General features: G+C 58.6%; 1 protein-coding gene across 1 annotated transcript in view; it reads left to right on the top strand.

Moving 5' to 3' along the window:
- Nucleotides 1–1,413: 1,413 nt before the first annotated feature.
- Nucleotides 1,414–19,661, top strand: part of LOC145340536 (pecanex-like protein 3) — a gene marked incomplete at both ends in the record, with an annotated part of 31,965 nt that continues 13,717 nt past the window's right edge. Inside the window, 9 exon segments of the mRNA XM_080185005.1 lie at nt 1,414–1,573; nt 3,198–4,598; nt 7,423–7,552; nt 9,790–9,959; nt 10,699–10,795; nt 12,399–12,528; nt 13,672–13,832; nt 16,014–16,167; nt 18,906–18,938. Coding sequence (XP_080041131.1) covers nt 1,414–1,573; nt 3,198–4,598; nt 7,423–7,552; nt 9,790–9,959; nt 10,699–10,795; nt 12,399–12,528; nt 13,672–13,832; nt 16,014–16,167; nt 18,906–18,938 — 2,436 coding nt within the window.

Raw genomic sequence — 19,661 nt, 5'->3', positions numbered from 1 at the left:
GCTAACCCACTGCACCCATGGGTGACCCCGGGTTCACACAGTGGGTTAGCGCTGCTGTCTCACAGCGCCCAGGGGACCCGGGTTCACACAGTGGGTTAGCACTGCTGCCTCACAGCGCCCAGGGACCCGGGTTCACACAGTGGGTTAGCGCTGCTGCCTCACAGCGCCCAGGGACCCGGGTTCACACAGTGGGTTAGCGCTGCTGTCTCACAGCGCCCAGGGACCCGGGTTCACACAGTGGGTTAGCACTGCTGCCTCACAGCGCCCAGGGACCCAGGTTCACACAGTGGGTTAGCACTGCTGTCTCACAGCGCCCAGGGACCCGGGTTCACACAGTGGGGTTAGCGCTGCTCCCTCACAGTGCCCAGGGACCCGGGTTCACACAGTGGGTTAGCACTGCTGCCTCACAGCGCCCAGGGACCCGGGTTCACACAGTGGGTTAGCGCTGCTGTCTCACAGCGCCCAGGGACCTGGGTTCACACAGTGGGTTAGCACTGCTCCCTCACAGTGCCCAGGGACCCGGGTTCACACAGTGGGTTAGCGCTGCTGCCTCACAGTGCCCAGGGACCTGGGTTCACACAGTGGGTTAGCGCTGCTGCCTCACAGCACCCAGGGACCCAGGTTCACACAGTGGGTTAGCACTGCTGTCTCACAGCGCCCAGGGACCCGGGTTCACACAGTGGGTTAGCACTGCTGTCTCACAGCGCCCAGGGACCCGGGTTCACACAGTGGGTTAGCACTGCTGCCTCACAGCGCCCAGGGACCCGGGTTCACACAGTGGGTTAGCACTGCTCCCTCACAGTGCCCAGGAACCCGGGTTCACACAGTGGGTTAGCACTGCTGTCTCACAGTGCCCAGGGACCCGGGTTCACACAGTGGGTTAGCACTGCTGTCTCACAGCGCCCAGGGACCCGGGTTCACACAGTGGGTTAGCACTGCTGTCTCACAGCGCCAGGGACCCGGGTTCAATTCCCAGCTCAGGTCACTGTCTGTGTGGAATCCGCATATTCTCCCCGTGTCTGCGTGGGTTTCCTCCGGGTGCTCCAGTTCCTTCCCACAGTCTGAAAGACGTGCTGGTTAGGGTGCATTGGCCGTGCTAAATTCTCCCTCAGTGTAACCCAAGTGTGGCGACTAGGGGATTTTTACATCAACTTCATTGCAGTGTACTTGTGACACTAATAAATAAAAGATTTTTTTTGTCCTGCTGAGTGGGGTTGAGGTGAGCTAACTCTGTACAGACTGGGCACCTACCCTGCCTCTCCGTCAATCGGCAATCCTTTAAGGATTTCCGTCGGGCTTGTGTCTCCCTTCACTCTGTGCTGGGTGTGCCATCAGCTGTGATGGTGATGAATGGCAGAGGAGGTTCGAAGGGCTGAGTGGCCTCCTCCTGCTCCTATCTTCTGTGTGCTTCAGGTTATCTGGATGGAATTCTCTTTTCTGTGCTCTGATCGGGACTCTGTTTGTTTTGCATCCACAGGGATCAGAGACTTGGTCCATGGACAAGGCAATAAAAATGTAATTGTTACTTCAGCTGACAGAGAATTACTAAAACTGAACATGCTGGAGACAGCAGGTGAGTCATCCTCCATCCTTTCTCCTTCTCCATCTTTGCCGAGTGGCGTGTGACATTTGTACCAGACACCTGACTGTCTCCACCGAGAGAGAACGCAACCACGGGGGGAGTGGGGGAGAATGTGGGACTCGCTCCCACGGGGGGAGTGGGGGGAGAATGTGGGACTCGCTCCCACGGGGGGAGTGGGGGAGAATGTGGGACTCGCTCCCACGGGGGGAGTGGGGGAGAATGTGGGACTCACTCCCACGGGGGGAGTGGGGGAGAATGTGGGACTCGCTCCCACGGGGGGAGTGGGGGGAGAATGTGGGACTCACTCCCACGGGGGGAGTGGGGGAGAATGTGGGACTCGCTCCCACGGGGGGAGTGGGGGAGAATGTGGGACTCGCTCCCACGGGGGGAGTGGGGGAGAATGTGGGACTCACTCCCACGGGGGGAGTGGGGGAGAATGTGGGACTCACTCCCGCGGGGGGAGTGGGGGAGAATGTGGGACTCACTCCCACGGGGGGAGTGGGGGAGAATGTGGGACTCGCTCCCACGGGGGGAGTGGGGGAGAATGTGGGACTCGCTCCCACGGGGGGAGTGGGGGAGAATGTGGGACTCGCTCCCACGGGGGGGGGAGTGGGGGAGAATGTGGGACTCGCTCCCACGGGGGGGGGAGTGGGGGAGAATGTGGGACTCGCTCCCACGGGGGGAGTGGGGGAGAATGTGGGACTCGCTCCCACGGGGGGAGTGGGGGAGAATGTGGGACTCGCTCCCACGGGGGGAGTGGGGGAGAATGTGGGACTCGCTCCCACGGGGGAGTGGGGGAGAATGTGGGACTCGCTCCCACGGGGGGAGTGGGGGAGAATGTGGGACTCGCTCCCACGGGGGGAGTGGGGGAGAATGTGGGACTCGCTCCCACGGGGGGAGTGGGGGAGAATGTGGGACTCGCTCCCACGGGGGGAGTGGGGGAGAATGTGGGACTCGCTCCCACGGGGGGAGTGGGGGAGAATGTGGGACTCGCTCCCACGGGGGGAGTGGGGGAGAATGTGGGACTCACTCCCACGGGGGGAAGTGGGGGGGGATGTGAGACTCACTCCCACAGGGGAGTGGGGGAGGTGAATAATACCGATACGTTTAAAGGGGGGAAGCTGGATAAACGTAGGAGGGATAGATGGATATGCTGTGATGACATTGGCATGGTATGTTTTCAGCACAGAAGGAGGCCATTCAGCACATCTGTTCAGTGCTAGCCCTGCAAAGTTATTTTTCTTCAGATAATTTGCCAAATTGATCTGAGAATCTCAAATGAACCTCCCTCTGCTTAGCCCCCTTGCTACGCTAACAAAGACTAAACGCTCTCTTGATGTCTCATCTGTTGCCTCATCATGTTAATTTGGTGCCCTCTGGTTCTAGACCTTATCACCAATGGGGATCCTTCCTCCCTCTGTCGCCTCTCTCCAGACCCCTCGGGATCTTTGTCTACCTCCCCCAAATCTCCTCTCGGCCTTCCTCGTGCTGCTGTGGGGCTAGTCTGGACTGGTTTGGGCCGAATGGCCAGTGCTTGTAGATTTGATGTGTGTATTTGGAGGGGTGAAGACGGTTGTTTGACACGAACCTGTTCTGTGTTTTCTTGCCGTTTCAGATCCACCCGTGCCGCAGTCGGCCAGCGAGGGCCCTGTGCCCCCCGAGGAGGGTGCCCTGGAGGCGCTGACCTCGGGCAAAAGACTGCCCTTGCTCCCCGTCCAGGCCATGCTGCCCATCACCGGGCCTGCCTCCCCGGTCTCGCCTGGCGATCCTGCCCATCGTCCGGCTGCGCCCGAACTGCGGGTTCACCCCCTGCCCCTCGGCCTGTTGGAGCAGATGGGGTCCTGGCAGCCCAGCGAGCCCGGGGGCCTGTGTGAAGCCTTCCTGGGCCCCCTGCTGTGCGAGCGGCTGTCCGGCGACCAGGCGGGCAAGGCGGGGACCCGGGAAGGGGCGGGCAGCCTGGAGGGCCTGGGCGCCAAGGCGGCGGGCTCCACTGACAGCTGCTTCAGTGGCACGGACAAGGAGACCCAGAGCACCGTCAGCAGCTACCGGAGCGAGCTGACCAGCTCCACCCGGCTGGAGAGCCCCACCCTGACCCCCAGGCCTGTGCCCAGGCCCCCGGGCCCCGCAGGAGGGCGCAGCGCGGGGGCCCCGGCCAAGGCGGGCAGCGACACGGACAACTTCTCCGACGGCGAGATGGCCGCCACGCCTGAGCGCGGCGACGGGGGCTCGCGCTCGGCCCTCAGCCCCGGGGCGCGGGGCCTGGCGGGGGGAGGGGACGACCCCCTGAGCTCCTGGCTGGCCGACAAGCTGGGCCCCCCCTCCCCTCCTGCCGCCGCGGCCCCGGGGGGCCCCGGGACTGAGAGCGGGCCGGAGGCCGAGCGGGTGGTGCGTCCCAAAGAGCTGAACCTCCTGCGGCGGGCCTCGGGGCAGCGGTCAGGCCGGAAGAAGGCCGGCAAGCGGCACAGCGGAAGCTTCGATTACCGCCGCGATTACGCGCCCGTCCGCACCGCCCTGGGCGCCAAGGCCTACAGCGAGAGTTTCTTCGAGGACGAGGACTCCAGCGACCAGAGCGACCTGAGTCACACCTCCAGCCTGCGCTCCCAACCCAACTACAGCAGTTCCTCCAGCTCCTCCAGCATCACCTCGCAGTCCTGCTCCTCTCCCGACGCCACCCGGGGCGGGCAGCAGGGGGGTGGCGGTGCCCGGGGCCCCGAGCCCGCCGCTCCCCCCCCCTCCTCCTCCTCCTCCTCCTCCGTCCTTCCCGAAACCGCCGCCGCCCCCTTCCCTCCACGGCCGCCCCCGGGCGCCAAGCCTCACCACGCCCGGGTGCCGGGGGCGGACGGCGGGCGGCTGGAGCCTGGCCCCTCGGCGCCGGGCGGACCCTCCCGCACGCTGACCGCCTCCAAGTCGGACCTGGAGGCTCGGGAAGGGGAGCCCCGCTGGAGGGAACGCTTCTCCCGGCGGCTGGAATCCATCGGGAGCGCCTGGAGCCAGTCGGAGGGGGCGGTGGGAGGAGGTAGGTCAAACACCGGGTGTTGGGGGGGGGGTGATGAAAGGGTGGGGGTGATTGACTGACTGCAGGTGAAATGTCTGAGAGATCTGGATCACACATGGGTCAAACTTCAGAGAGGTTTACAGCATGGAAACAGGCCCTTCGGCCCAACTTGTCCATGCTGTCCCTTTTTTTCAATGCTTAAGTTAATCCCAATTACCCACATTTGGCCCATACCCATGTGACTGTCTAAATGCTTTTTAAAAGACAAAATTGTACCCACCTCTACTACTGCCTCTGGCAGCTCGTTCCAGACACTCACCACCCTCTGTGTGAAAAAATTGCCCCTCTGGATCCTTTTGTATCTCTCCCCTCTCACCTTAAACCTGTGCCCTCTAGTTTTAGACTCCCCTACCTTTGGGAAAAGATATTGACTATCTAGCTGATCTGTGCCCCTCATTATTTTATAGACCTCTATAAGATCACCCCTCGGCCTCCTACACTCCAGAGGAAAAACGTCCCAGTCTATCCAGCCTCTCCTTATAACTCAATCCATCAAGTCCCGGTAACATCCTAGTAAATCTTTTCTGCACTCTTTCTGGTTTAATAATATCCTTTCTATAATAGGGGGGGGGTCTCCCACAAGCCCCCACCCGCCTCCACAAGGCTGAGCTGCCAGGGTGTTACTGAATGGGTGTATCAGGCCTTTCAGTCTCTTGCCATCTGTGCCAGTTGTTCTCTCCCGAGGTGATCCCGCTCACTCCTCCCCAACTTTTTTCCCTCCCTGACCCCAGGATGGCACAGTGGGTTAGCACTGCTGTCTCCCAGCGCCAGGGACCCGGGTTCGATTCCTGGCTTGGGTCATTCTCTGTGCGGAGTCTCCACATTCTCCCCGTGTCTGTGTGGGTTTTCTCCGGGTGCTCCGGTTTCCTCCCACAGTCCGAAAGATGTGCAGGTTAGGATGGATTGGCCGTGTTAAATTGTCCCTCCGTGTCCAAAGATGTGTAGGTTAGGTGGATTGGCCATGCTAAATTGCCCCTTAGTGTCAAGCTATCCCACTCCCTATCATTCTGGAGTGCTCCATGTGCCTATCCAATAACCGCTTGAAAGTTCCTGAAGTGTCCGACTCTCCTTCTTCCGAAGTGTATCACCTCACACTTTTCAGGGTTATTACCTCACGGGTGCCCTTTCCCCCTGTGGAGTTGGACATTTCATTTTATACTGTTCCTCAGAGGCCCACTTCCCGCAGTATATTGATGTACACCTCGGGAGTGGGGGGAGGAGTGTTCCGAGCTCTCACTCCCCGGGAAAACTCACGACACGCTTTTCTCCAGCCTCGAACACGACTGCCGTCCGTTCCCCGTTATCCGGCCAGCTTGCTATCCCCGCTGACAGGCGTCTCGCCTGTTCCAAGGGCTCCGCTGTTGCTGACAGACTGTTGTGTGAGGTTTTTACATCAGTTCGAGAGATTCGGGCTTTTCACCACCTTGCTTTTAAACGCTGTTTGAATAATGTGTGAATGGCTGAGACCCCCTCCTGTCATTGCTGGCATCACTGAGTGCCAGAGGGAGCGCCGCACTGTGGGAGGGTCGGTGCTGAGGGAGCACCGCACTGTGGGAGGGTCAGTGCTGAGGGAGCGCCGCACTGTGGGAGGGTCGGTGCTGAGGGAGCGCCGCACTGTGGGAGTGTCAGTGCTGAGGGAGCGCCGCACTGTGGGAGGGTCAGTGCTGAGGGAGCGCCGCACTGTGGGAGGGTCAGTGCTGAGGGAGCGCCGCACTGTGGGAGGGTCGGTGCTGAGGGAGCGCCGCACTGTGGGAGGGTCGGTGCTGAGGGAGCGCCGCACTGTGGGAGGGTCGGTGCTGAGGGAGCGCCGCACTGTGGGAGGGTCAGTGCTGAGGGAGCGCCGCACTGTGGGAGGGTCAGTGCTGAGGGAGTGCCGCACTGTGGGAGGGTCAGTGCTGAGGGAGCGCCGCACTGTGGGAGGGTCAGTGCTGAGGGAGCGCCGCACTGTGGGAGGGTCGGTGCTGAGGGAGCGCCGCACTGTGGGAGGGTCGGTGCTGAGGGAGTGCCGCACTGTGGGAGGGTCGGTGCTGAGGGAGCACCGCACTGTGGGAGGGTCGGTGCTGAGGGAGCACCGCACTGTGGGAGGGTCAGTGCTGAGGGAGCACCGCACTGTGGGAGGGTCGGTGCTGAGGGAGCGCCGCACTGTGGGAGGGTCGGTGCTGAGGGAGTGCCGCACTGTGGGAGGGTCGGTGCTGAGGGAGCACCGCACTGTGGGAGGGTCAGTGCTGAGGGAGTGCCGCACTGTGGGAGGGTCGGTGCTGAGGGAGCGCCGCACTGTGGGAGGGTCAGTGCTGAGGGAGTCCCGCACTGTGGGAGGGTCGGTGCTGAGGGAGCGCCGCACTGTGGGAGGGTCAGTGCTGAGGGAGCGCCGCACTGTGGGAGGGTCGGTGCTGAGGGAGCGCCGCACTGTGGGAGGGTCGGTGCTGAGGGAGCGCCGCACTGTGGGAGGGTCGGTGCTGAGGGAGCGCCGCACTGTGGGAGGGTCAGTGCTGAGGGAGCGCCGCACTGTGGGAGGGTCGGTGCTGAGGGAGCGCCGCACTGTGGGAGGGTCGGTGCTGAGGGAGCGCCGCACTGTGGGAGGGTCGGTGCTGAGGGAGCGCCGCACTGTGGGAGGGTCAGTGCTGAGGGAGCGCCGCACTGTGGGAGGGTCGGCGCTGAGGGAGCGCCGCACTGTCAGAATCTCTCAGGAGAAGTTGGACTGGGATCCAGTCTGTCCTCAGTTCAGGGCTGGGAAGAATTGTTCACCTGGGGTGAGTTGAAACGGTTTTCCATCTTTCTGTCCCAGCTCCGGCCTCGGAAGACTCCGGAAAGCGGGAGCTCAGCAGCAGTGTGAAGAGAACGCAGGCAATGAGGCGACGGCACAATGCGGGAAATAATCCGACTCCTCCACCCTCCATCATGGGATCTCCGCCGAGGTACTGCCACTGCGCTGTGTGCTCAGGGAGGGGGAATAGTTATTGGTTTGATTTATTATTGTCACATGTATTGGGAGACAGTGAAAAGTATTGTTTCCTGTGCGCTATACAGATAAAGCATACCACTCATAGAGAAGGAAAGGAGAGGGTACAGAATGTAGTGTTACAGTCACAGCGAGGGTGTAGAGAAAGATCAACTTAATGTGAGGTAGGTCCATTCAAAAGTCTGACAGCAGCAGGGAAGAAGCTGTTCTTGAGTCGGTCGGTACGTGACCTCAGACTTTTGTATCTTTTTCCCGATGGAAGAAGGTGGAAGAGAGAATGTCCGGGGTGTGTGGGGTCTCTTCCAGCAGGGAGATACAGAGTGGGCCCATTCAGCAACTAAATATTGCCAAAATCTTGGAAGACACTCCCACAGACAGGTACAGCACGGGGTTAGATACAGAGTAAAGCTCCCTCTACACTGTCCCCCCCATCAAACACTCCCAGGACAGGTACAGCACGGGGTTAGATACAGAGTAAAGCTCCCTCTACACTGTCCCCCCATCAAACACTCCCAGGACAGGTACAGCACGGGGTTAGATACAGAGTAAAGCTCCCTCTACACTGTCCCCCCATCAAACACTCCCAGGACAGGTACAGCACGGGGTTAGATACAGAGTAAAGCTCCCTCTACACTGTCCCCATCAAACACTCCCAGGACAGGTACAGCACGGGGTTAGATACAGAGTAAAGCTCCCTCTACGCTGTCCCCCCATCAAACACTCCCAGGACAGGTACAGTCTACGCTGTCCCCCATCAAACCACTCCCAGGACCAGGTACAGCACGGGTTAGATAAGAGTAAAGCTCCCCTTCACTGTCCCCCATCAACACTCCCAGGACAGGTACAGCACAGGGTAAATACAGAGTAAAGCTCCCTCTACCTCGTCCCCATCAACCACTCCCAGGAAGCTACCGCAGGGGTTAGATACAGATAGGCTCCCTCTACACTGTCCCCCCATCAAACACTCCGGACAGGTACAGCACAGGGTTACCATCAAACACTCCCAGGACAGGTACAGCACGGGGTTAGATACAGAGTAAAGCTCCCTCTACGCTGTCCCCCCATCAAACACTCCCAGGACAGGTACAGCACAGGGTTAGATACAGAGTAAAGCTCCCTCTACACTGTCCCCCCATCAAACACTCCCAGGACAGATACAGCACGGGGTTAGATACAGAGTAAAGCTCCCTCTACACTGTCCCCCCATCAAACACTCCCAGGACAGGTACAGCACGGGGTTAGATACAGAGTAAAGCTCCCTCTACACTGTCCCCCCATCAAACACTCCCAGGACAGGTACAGCACGGGGTTAGATACAGAGTAAAGCTCCCTCTACACTGTCCCCCCATCAAACACTCCCAGGACAGGTACAGCACGGGGTTAGATACAGAGTAAAGCTCCCTCTACACTGTCCCGCATCAAACAGTACAGAAGGAGTCCATTTGGTCCATTGAATCTGCACCGATATTAATCCCACTCCAGGCTCTGCCCCCGCATTTATCCCGCTAATCCCTCTAATTTACACATCAATTTACACATTAAGCACATCGTTGCAATTTAGCATGGCCAATCCATCTAATCTTCACATTTTTGGACTGTGGGAGGAGACCAGAGTATTCAATCCCACAAAACTTTGAAATAATACTCAGAACCAAAGGTACGAATCCAGTAGAAGTATTCGGACTGTATCCTAATTCGATAAATGAATTGAAAATTGAGTGAGGCGATTCCCCAACATGAGTGTGGCTGGTAGCCATGTACATACGTAGCTTGAAGCATCAGAATTGCTGGCCCAATGGGCCTTGGTGTTGTGTTTGCAGTTTGTGTTGTACATTTTCGGAGTTCCCAGAACTCTTTCTCACACCAGCCGAACAAAAGATGGTTCCATGGGTAAAATGGGTATAGAGGGATATGGGCCAAACACGGGCAATTGGGACTAGCTTAGGGGCTTAATAAAAAAAGGGGGCAGCATGGACAAGTTGGGTCGAAGGGCCTGTTTCCATGTTGTCAACTTCTGTGACTCTATGATGCTCACACAGACATGGGGAGAATGTGCAAGCTCCACACAGACAGTGAGTCAAGCTGGGAATCGGACCCAGGCTCCTGGCGCTGTGAGGCAGCAGAGATAACCCACTGTGCCACCCCAGAACTTCCGTGTTTAACTCTGTGCCGATTTCCCCCTCCCCCTTGCAGCCTGCAAGACATCCAGCGGAACCGGACAGCCTCGCAGTCGCGGACGCACGCACTGCCCGCGGCCCTGCAGTTCGCCAGCTCGCTGCTGCTCCCCCGAGGGCCTGTGCACGAGGCCTCCAATTTCGACGACACCTCGGAGGGCGCTGTTCACTACTTCTTCGACGAGGCCGGTAGGTGTTTTAACCCCTGTGGGGGGCAGGGGGAGGGGTGGGGGGTGCTGTGCTGAGTCGCCCTGCCGAGGTGCGGGGAACACTTGCCAAAGGCTGAGCTGAGTGTTCCTCTGCCTCTAACCCGCTCCCAGTTACGGGGCATCTTACTGCACCGTTAATCGGTGCCTCCTCCCAGCCCTGTCCCCTCTGAAAGACGAGGGGGGAAGTGTGTGGTCCGGCCTGGTGCAAATGTGAATTGTCCTTGTTGTTCAGGGTTAGGGTCCTGGCAAAGCAGAAGGAGGCCATTCAGCCCATCGAGTCTGCACTGACTCTCCAACAGAGCATCCTATTCATGCCCTTTCTCCCTCCATAAGCTGAAAAATTTATCTCTCCAACCTGCACATTTTTGGACACTAAGGGGCAATTTAGCATAACCAATCCACCTAACCCGCTCATCTTTGGAGTGTGGGAGGAAACCGGATCACCTGGAGGAAACCCATGCAGACATGGGGAGAATGTGTCTTGATGTATTCCGCTATCAGCTGAAGAGTGACGCTTGTTTGCAAGCTCTGTCGCTTCAAAGAACAAAGAACAACCCAGCACGGGAAACAGGCCCTTCGGCCCAACGAGCCTTTATCCTTTGGGTAATCTGTGATTTGCCTGAGCTGTCAGGGTTTTGCCTGGTTCTCATCCTCTGCCTTATTACTGCTTGTGTATGGGCTGTAGCTGTATGTACTGACACTCTGCCGTCGTTATCCAGGTATCCGCAGGTCCTACACGTTCGGTCCGACGGGAGGCGGCTACGAGAATCCGGTGGGGCAGCAAGTGAGCCTGGAACACGTCTCCAACAACGCATGGTAAGTTTTATACCCCGGCAGCCCCCCCTCCACTGCATCCTCCCCCCAGCACCCCCCCCCCCCACTGCATTCTCCCCCCGGTACCCCCCTCTCTACTGCATTCTCCCCCCACAGACAGAGCGAGGAGGAAACCTTCCCATTCCCAGCACAGGGACATCCCAAAGAGCTTCCCGGCTGGATTTGACGTGCTCTCATTGCCAGGTCAGGACCGAGAAGTGCACAGCACAATCCCACAAGCACGGTGGGGGGAGAGTAGAGGGGGCTATGATAACTATCGACCGTTCGGCCCCTCCAACCTGTTCTACCATTCAACTGAATCGTGGCTGATCTAACTTACCAGCAGATAGCCACTCTATCCCCGTATCTCTCTCTCTCTCTTCCCCCTCCCCCCCAAGTGGGTGACACAGTGGGTCCACGGTGCCAGGAACCTGGGTTCGATTCCCACCATCTTGGGAATCTCCTGTGGGATCTTGCTGGGATGGCGCAGTGACACAGTGGGTTAGCACTGCTGCCTCTCAGCGCCAGGGACCCCGGTTCGATTCCCGGCTTGGGTGACTGTCTGTGTGGAGTCTGCACGTTCTCCCCGTGTCTGCGTGGGTTTCCTCCGGGTGCTCCGGTTTCCTCCCACAGTCCGAAAGACGTGCTGGTTAGGGTGCATTGACCGTGCTAAATTCTTTCTTAGTGAAGGTAAAAGTAAAATAAAGGTGAAGTTTATTTATTAGTCACAAGTAAGGCTTACATTAACACTGCAATGAAGTTACTGTGAAATCCCCCTGGTGGCCACAGTCTGGCGCCTGTTCAGGTCAATGCACCCTAACCAGCACATCTTTCAGCCTGTGGACACTAAGATGAACATCTTTGGACACTAAAAGACAGTTTAGCATGGCCAGTCCACCTAACCAGCACGTCATTGGACTGTGGGAGGAAACCGTAGCACCCGGAGGAAACCCACGCAGACATGGGGAGAATGTGCAGACTCCACACAGACAGTGACCCAAACTGGGAATGGAACCTGGGGTCCCTGGCGCTTTGGGACAGCATTGCTAACCCACTGTGCCACCCCGAACATGGTTCAGTGTGACCCGAACAGGAGTGTGGCGACTCGGGGGATTTCCACAGTAACTTCATCGCAGCGTTAATGTGAGCCTTACTTGCGACACTGATAAATACAACTTTTAAAAAAAATAGGAGGCGTGTTTCAGTGGGAGGAGGATGTCGATCTCGGACCCCCCAGGGAGAAGCCCCCGCCCCCACTCCCCCCCCCTCTGCTGCTCCTCCAAGGGTGGGGGGATCCCTTGGCCTATATTTACTGCCCCCCCTCGGGACTGCACAGGCAGGGTCGGCCCGGAGGGTGGGATTGGAGCGCGTGACCCCTCGCCTCCCAGGTTTCCAGTCCCACAGCCCTGAGGCAGGCTGCAGTTCCATCGAGGGAGGGCGGAAGGGGGTTTATCCCGCCTGGGAATAGCAGCCGGGCCCATCCCCTTCAGGATTTGGGGAAGGGACCCGATTTCTTCCCCTGTGACCCGGTGGCACCGTCCGCCGGTTCAAAGCCACGTCGTATAACTCGACAGTCGTTAACAGCCAGTTTCTCTCCGGGATCCAGGGACCACCAATCCCACTCTTCCAGCTTCACCTCTGCCGATGTTCCTGACGGAATGCCAGCCCTCCTCCAGCCCCGGCCGGTGGTACTTCAGGGAATGCAGGTCCGCCGTGTGCCTTTGGAAATTCCGGAGGTAAGGAGCGCGCGGGGACGGGGGGGGGGGATCTGGGGGTGGGGGCGATAACTCCAGTTCAATCACTCCTGTTTCCATTCCTTGCTCCCAGCGTTTAACGGGACGGGTCTTCCTCCTCTGGGAGACGGGTAGGTTGTTCGACGTGGGGGGGGGGGCATCGCAGACAAAGTACCGGGGTGGGGTGCCCCCCTCTCCTCCTCCAGCCCAGACCACCTCTGCGGTCGGAGCTGATGCCCACCTCTCCCTTGCTGCTACCTGGTGCCAACTCCTTCCACCATCGGCGCAGACATGTGGGTGTCAGGATAGCACAGTGGGTTAGCAATACTGCCTCACTGCGCCCAGGTTCGGTTCCCAGCTCGGGTCACTGTCTGTGTGGAGTCTGCGCGTTCTCCCCGTGCCTGCGTGGGTTTCCTCTGGGTGCTCCGGTTTCCTCCCACACTCCAAAGATATGCGGGTTAGGTTGATTGGCCGTGCTAAAAATTGCCTCTTAGAGTCCTGAGATGCGTAGGTTAGAGGGATTAGTGGGTATAAGATGTCAGGTAGGGCCTGGGTGGGTTTGTGGTCGGTGCAGACTCAATGGGCCGAATGGCCTCTTTCTATACTGTAGGGTTTCTATGATTCTATAACAGTGACCCGAGCCGGGAATCGAACCTGGGTCCCTGGTGCTGTGAAGCAGCAGCGCTAACCCACTGTGCTACCCACGCTGCCCTGTTCTTGTGGAGTTCTCCCCATGTTTGTGTGGGTTTCCTCCGGGTGCTCCGGATTCCTCCCACAGTCCAAAGATGTGCGGGTTAGGTGGATTGGCCATGATAAATTGTCCCTTAGTGTCCAAAGATGTGTAGGTTAGGGGGATTGGCCATGATAAATTGTCCCTTAGTGTCATTGGAATTAGCAGAGTAAATATGTGGGCTTATGGGATAGGGCCTGGGTGGGATTGTGATCGGTGCAGACTCGATGGGCTGAATGGCCTCCTTCTGCACTGTAGGGATTGTATTCTATTAGCCCCCCCCACAGACACTGTCAGAACCGCTGAGTTTCCTCTTGTGGCGCTTCCTATTCGATCTGCAGCCTCTGCACTGGCTGGCGTTTTCTGATACTGAGGTAACCTCTGCTTCTGTCTCTTCCCCTGCCGATTGTGAACAGTTGGATTTTCTGGATCAGGAATCGCTCCACGAATCCCAGGAGAACACCCTCATGATTGAAGAGAAGAACAGGAACAAGCAGTACTACAAGTTCTGGCTGCTTCCCTGGAAGTGGATGAGGGTTCGCTACGACCGACTTGCCTTGCTGGCTTTGCTGGACAGGTTCGCCGGGGTAGGGGGGGTTTGCGCAACGCGCCTGAACTTTTCCAATCCCTTTGGGATGGAACTCGGGAACATAAGGGTGACACAGTGGGTTAACACTGCCCCCTCACAGAGCCAGGGACCCGGGTTCGATTCCCGGGGACACGGTGACACAGTGGGTTAACACTGCTGTCTCACAGCGCCAGGGACCCGGGTTCGATTCCCGGGGGCACGGTGACACAGTGGGTTAACACTGCCGTCTCACAGCGCCAGGGACCCGGGTTCGATTCCCGGGGACACGGTGACACAGTGGGTTAACACTGCCGTCTCACAGCACCAGGGACCCGGGTTCGATTCCCGGGGGCACGGTGACACAGTGGGTTAACACTGCCGTCTCACAGCACCAGGGACCCGGGTTCAATTCCCGGGGGCACGGTGACACAGTGGGTTAACACTGCTGCCTCACAGCGCCAGGGACCCGGGTTCGATTCCCGGGGGGCACGGTGACACAGTGGGTTAACACTGCTGTCTCACAGAGCCAGGGACCCGGGTTCGATTCCCGGGGGCACGGTGACACAGTGGGTTAACACTGCTGTCTCACAGCGCCAGGGACCCGGGTTCGATTCCCAGGGGCACGGTGACACAGTGGGTTAACACTGCTGCCTCACAGCGCCAGGGACCCGGGTTCGATTCCCGGGGGCACGGGGACACAGTGGGTTAACACTGCTGCCTCACAGCGCCAGGGACCCGGGTTCGATTCCCGGGGGCACGGTGACACAGTGGGTTAACACTGCCGTCTCACAGCACCAGGGACCCGGGTTCAATTCCCGGGGGCACGGTGACACAGTGGGTTAACACTGCTGCCTCACAGCGCCAGGGACCCGGGTTCGATTCCCGGGGGGCACGGTGACACAGTGGGTTAACACTGCTGTCTCACAGAGCCAGGGACCCGGGTTCGATTCCCGGGGGCACGGTGACACAGTGGGTTAGCACTGCCCCCTCACAGCGCCAGGGACCCGGGTTCGATTCCCGGGGGCACGGTGACACAGTGGGTTAACACTGCTGTCTCACAGAGCCAGGGACCCGGGTTCGATTCCCGGGGGCACGGTGACACAGTGGGTTAGCACTGCCCCCTCACAGAGCCAGGGACCCGGGTTCGATTCCCGGGGGCACGGTGACACAGTGGGTTAACACTGCTGTCTCACAGCACCAGGGACCCGGGTTCGATTCCCGGGGACACGGTGACACAGTGGGTTAACACTGCTGCCTCACAGCGCCAGGGACCCGGGTTCGATTCCCGGGGGCACGGTGACACAGTGGGTTAACACTGCTGTCTCACAGAGCCAGGGACCCGGGTTCGATTCCCGGGGGGCACGGTGACACAGTGGGTTAGCACTGCTGTCTCACAGCGCCAGGGACCCGGGTTCGATTCCCGGGGGCACGGTGACACAGTGGGTTAACACTGCTGTCTCACAGAGCCAGGGACCCGGGTTCAATTCCCGGGGGCACGGTGACACAGTGGGTTAGCACTGCTGTCTCACAGCGTCCAGGGACCCGGGTTCAATTCCCAGCTTGGGTCACTGTCTGTGCAGAGTCTGCATTTTCTCCCTGTGTCTGCATGGGCTTCCTCCGGGTGCTCCATTTTCTTCCACAGTCCAAAGATGTGCTGGTTAGGTGGCTTGTCCATGCTAAATTGCCCCTTAGTGTCAGGTGGATTAACAGGGTAAATACAGTGGGTTATGGGGATCGGGCCCTGGGTGAGACTGTGGTCAGTGCAGACTCGATGGGCTGAATGGCCTTTTTCTGCACTGTAAGGATTCTATGATATATGACAAGCTGACCTCTCTGTGTTTCTCTCTCTCTGCTCTGTGTCCCTCTGTCTCTCTCTCTCTCTCCCTCTCTGTGTCTCTCTCTGTCTCCCTCTCTGTGTCTCTCTCTGTCTCCCTCTCTGTGTCTCTCTCTGTCTCCCTCTCTGTGTCTCTCTCTGTCTCCCTCTCTGTGTCTCTCTCTGTCTCCCTCTCTGTGTCTCTCTCTGTCTCCCTCTCTGTGTCTCTCTCTGTCTCCCTCTCTGTGTCTCTCTCTGTCTCCCTCTCTGTGTCTCTCTCTGTCTCCCTCTCTGTGTCTCTCTCTGTCTCCCTCTCTGTGTCTCTCTCTGTCTCCCTCTCTGTGTCTCTCTCTGTCTCCCTCTCTGTGTCTCTGCAGGAACCGGGAGGCCTTTGAGAATGTTGTTGCCGTTGCTCTCGCTGCCCTGGTGGCTTTCCTGGGCTTCCTGCTGCTCCTCGAGGGTTTTTTCCGGGATATCTGGGTTTTCCAATTCTGCTTGGTCATCGCCAGCTGCCAGTACTCGCTGCTGAAGGTACTGTCTGATACAGCCTGACCTCCGACCTCCAAATCCCACTGCTGAAGGTACTGTCCAATACAGCCTGACCCCCGACCTCCGACCTCCAAATCCCACTGCTGAAGTTACTGTCCGATACAGCCTGACCTCCGACCTCCAAATCCCACTGCTGAAGGTACTGTCCGATACAGCCTGACCCCCGACCTCCGACCTCCAAATCCCACTGCTGAAGTTACTGTCCGATACAGCCTGACCTCCGACCTCCAAATCCCACTGCTGAAGGTACTGTCCGATACAGCCTGACCCCTGACCTCTGACCCCCGACCTCCAAATCCCACTGCTGAAGGTACTGTCCGATGCAGCCTGACCTCTGACCTCCAAATCCCACTGCTGAAGGTACTGTCCGATGCAGCCTGACCTCTGACCTCCAAATCCCACTGCTGAAGGTACTGTCCGATACAGCCTGACCCCCGACCTCTGACCTCCAAATCCCACTGCTGAAGATACTGTCCGATACAGCCCGACCCCCGACCTCCGACCTCCAAATCCCACTGCTGAAGGTACTGTTCGATACAGCCTGACCTCCGACCTCCAAATCCCACTGCTGAAGGTACTGTCCGATACAGCCTGACCTCCGACCTCCAAATCCCACTGCTGAAGGTACTGTTCGATACAGCCTGACCTCCGACCTCCAAATCCCACTGCTGAAGGTACTGTCCGATACAGCCTGACCTCCGACCTCCAAATCCCACTGCTGAAGGTACTGTTCGATACAGCCTGACCTCCGACCTCCAAATCCCACTGCTGAAGGTACTGTCCAATACAGCCTGACCCCTGACCTCTGACCCCCGACCTCCAAATCCCATTGCTGTTGGTGGCTTTGGGGTCTCGGACACTAAAACTGCCTCTCCCCCCAACCAAAACTCCAGTCCCACCCGGCAGGAGTGGCCCCTGATACCGCGCTCCACACAGCCCCAGAAACGCCCCCCAGACAGAATCCCCACACCGCATTCCACACGGAGATAGTCAGATAGAGTGGGGGGAAGTGGAGCTGACAAGGTGGATCTGGAGGCCAGGATGTGAACTTTGAGATCTTGGCATTGCTGCAGGCAATGGGGTGACACAGTGGGTTAACACTGCTGTCTCACAGAGCCAGGGACCCGGGTTCGATTCCCGGGGGGCACGGTGACACAGTGGGTTAACACTGCTGTCTCACAGAGCCAGGGACCCGGGTTCGATTCCCGGGGGGCACGGTGACACAGTGGGTTAACACTGCTGTCTCACAGCGCCAGGGACCCGGGTTCGATTCCCAGGGACACGGTGACACAGTGGGTTAACACTGCTGCCTCACAGCGCCAGGGACCCGGGTTCGATTCCCGGGGGCACGGTGACACAGTGGGTTAACACTGCTGCCTCACAGCGCCAGGGACCCGGGTTCGATTCCCGGGGGCACGGTGACACAGTGGGTTAACACTGCTGTCTCACAGCGCCAGGGACCCGGGTTCGATTCCCGGGGGCACGGTGACACAGTGGGTTAACACTGCTGCCTCACAGCGCCAGGGACCCGGGTTCGATTCCCGGGGGCACGGTGACACAGTGGGTTAACACTGCTGTCTCACAGTGCCAGGGACCCGGGTTCGATTCCCGGGGGCACGGTGACACAGTGGGTTAACACTGCTGTCTCACAGAGCCAGTGACCCGGGTTCGATTCCCGGGGGCACGGTGACACAGTGGGTTAACACTGCTGTCTCACAGAGCCAGGGACCCGGGTTCGATTCCCGGGGGCATGGTGACACCGTGGGTTAACACTGCTGTCTCACAGCGCCAGGGACCCGGGTTCGATTCCCGGGGACACGGTGACACAGTGGGTTAACACTGCTGTCTCACAGAGCCAGGGACCCGGGTTCGATTCCCGGGGGCACGGTGACACAGTGGGTTAACACTGCTGTCTCACAGAGCCAGGGACCCGGGTTCGATTCCCGGGGACACGGTGACACAGTGGGTAAACACTGCTGTCTCACAGTGCCAGGGACCCGGGTTCGATTCCCGGGGGCACAGTGACACAGTGGGTTAACACTGCTGCCTCACAGAGCCAGGGACCCGGGTTCGATTCCCGGGGGCACAGTGACACAGTGGGTTAACACTGCTGCTTCACAGAGCCAGGGACCCGGGTTCGATTCCCGGGGACACGGTGACACAGTGGGTTAACACTGCTGTCTCACAGCGCCAGGGACCCGGGTTCGATTCCCGGGGGCACGGTGACACAGTGGGTTAACACTGCTGCCTCACAGCGCCAGGGACCCGGGTTCGATTCCCGGGGGCACGGTGACACAGTGGGTTAACACTGCTGTCTCACAGCGCCAGGGACCCGGGTTCGATTCCCGGGGACACGGTGACACAGTGGGTTAACACTGCTGCCTCACAGAGCCAGGGACCCGGGTTCGATTCTCGGCTTGGGTCACTGTGTGTGTGGAGTTTGCATGTTCTCCCTGTATCTGCGTGGGTTTCCTCCGGATGCTCCAGTTTCCTCCCAGTCTGAAAGGCGTGCTGGTTAGGTGCTAAATTCTCTCTGTGTAACCCAAACAGGCGGCAGAGTGTGGGTGACTGGGGGATTTTCACAGTCACTTCATTGCAGTGTTAATGTAAGCCTTACCTGCGACACTAATGAATGAATTTAAATTTGAAATGTGGTTGCTTTGTGTTTGAAGTCACTCACACACTGACTGTCCTGTCTTTCCCTCTCTCTCCCTCTCCAGAGCGTTCAGCCGGATGCAGCCTCGCCGATGCATGTAAGTAGTGTGGGCTGGACGCACATTTCTGTCGAGCCTTTCTGAGCCTCCGCCCGCCCCAGAGCGCTTTGCAACCAGTTAAGCACTTGATTTCTGTGGCATCTCTTTGCCAGTCCGGCAATGGCCTGTTAGTGCACAGCAAGATCCCAGGGACAGCGGTATGCGAATGGCTCAGGACATCCGTTGTGCACATTGGTCAAGGGAAAAACATTGCCCCCCTCTGCCCCCCCCAGACCCGAGGACAAACAGCCCTGCTGTCCATCGCAGTAGTGGTCAAGTGGCTATTTTGTGCCTCCTTGAGAGGGCAGCCTCTGTCTGTGCAGCAACCCAATGAGATTGGAGGTGTCCACTGCTCCACGCTGTGCCAAGGTAAACAGGTTAGGTGGATTGGCCATGCTAAATTGCCCCTTAGTGTCCAAAGATGTGCAGGTTGGGGTGGATTGGCCATGTTAAATTGTCCCTTAGTGTCCAAAGATGTGCAGGTTAGGTGGATTGGCCATGCTAAATTGTCCCTTAGTGTCCAAAGATGTGCAGGTTAGGTGGATTGGCCATGCTAAATTGCCCCTTAGTGTCCAAAGATGTGTAGGTTAGGGTGGATTGGCCATGTTAAATTGTCCCTTAGTGTCCAAAGATGTACAGGTTAGGTGGATTGGCCATGCTAAATTGTCCCTTAGTGTCCAAAGATGTGTAGGTTAGGTGGATTGGCCATGCTAAATTGTCCCT

The sequence above is a fragment of the Carcharhinus amblyrhynchos genome, unplaced genomic scaffold, assembly GCF_965287045.1.
Source record: "Carcharhinus amblyrhynchos unplaced genomic scaffold, sCarAmb.v2.hapA chromosome_1120, whole genome shotgun sequence".
NCBI classification, from domain to species: Eukaryota; Metazoa; Chordata; class Chondrichthyes; order Carcharhiniformes; family Carcharhinidae; genus Carcharhinus; species Carcharhinus amblyrhynchos.
This window is presented reverse-complemented; position numbering and strand designations above follow the sequence as displayed.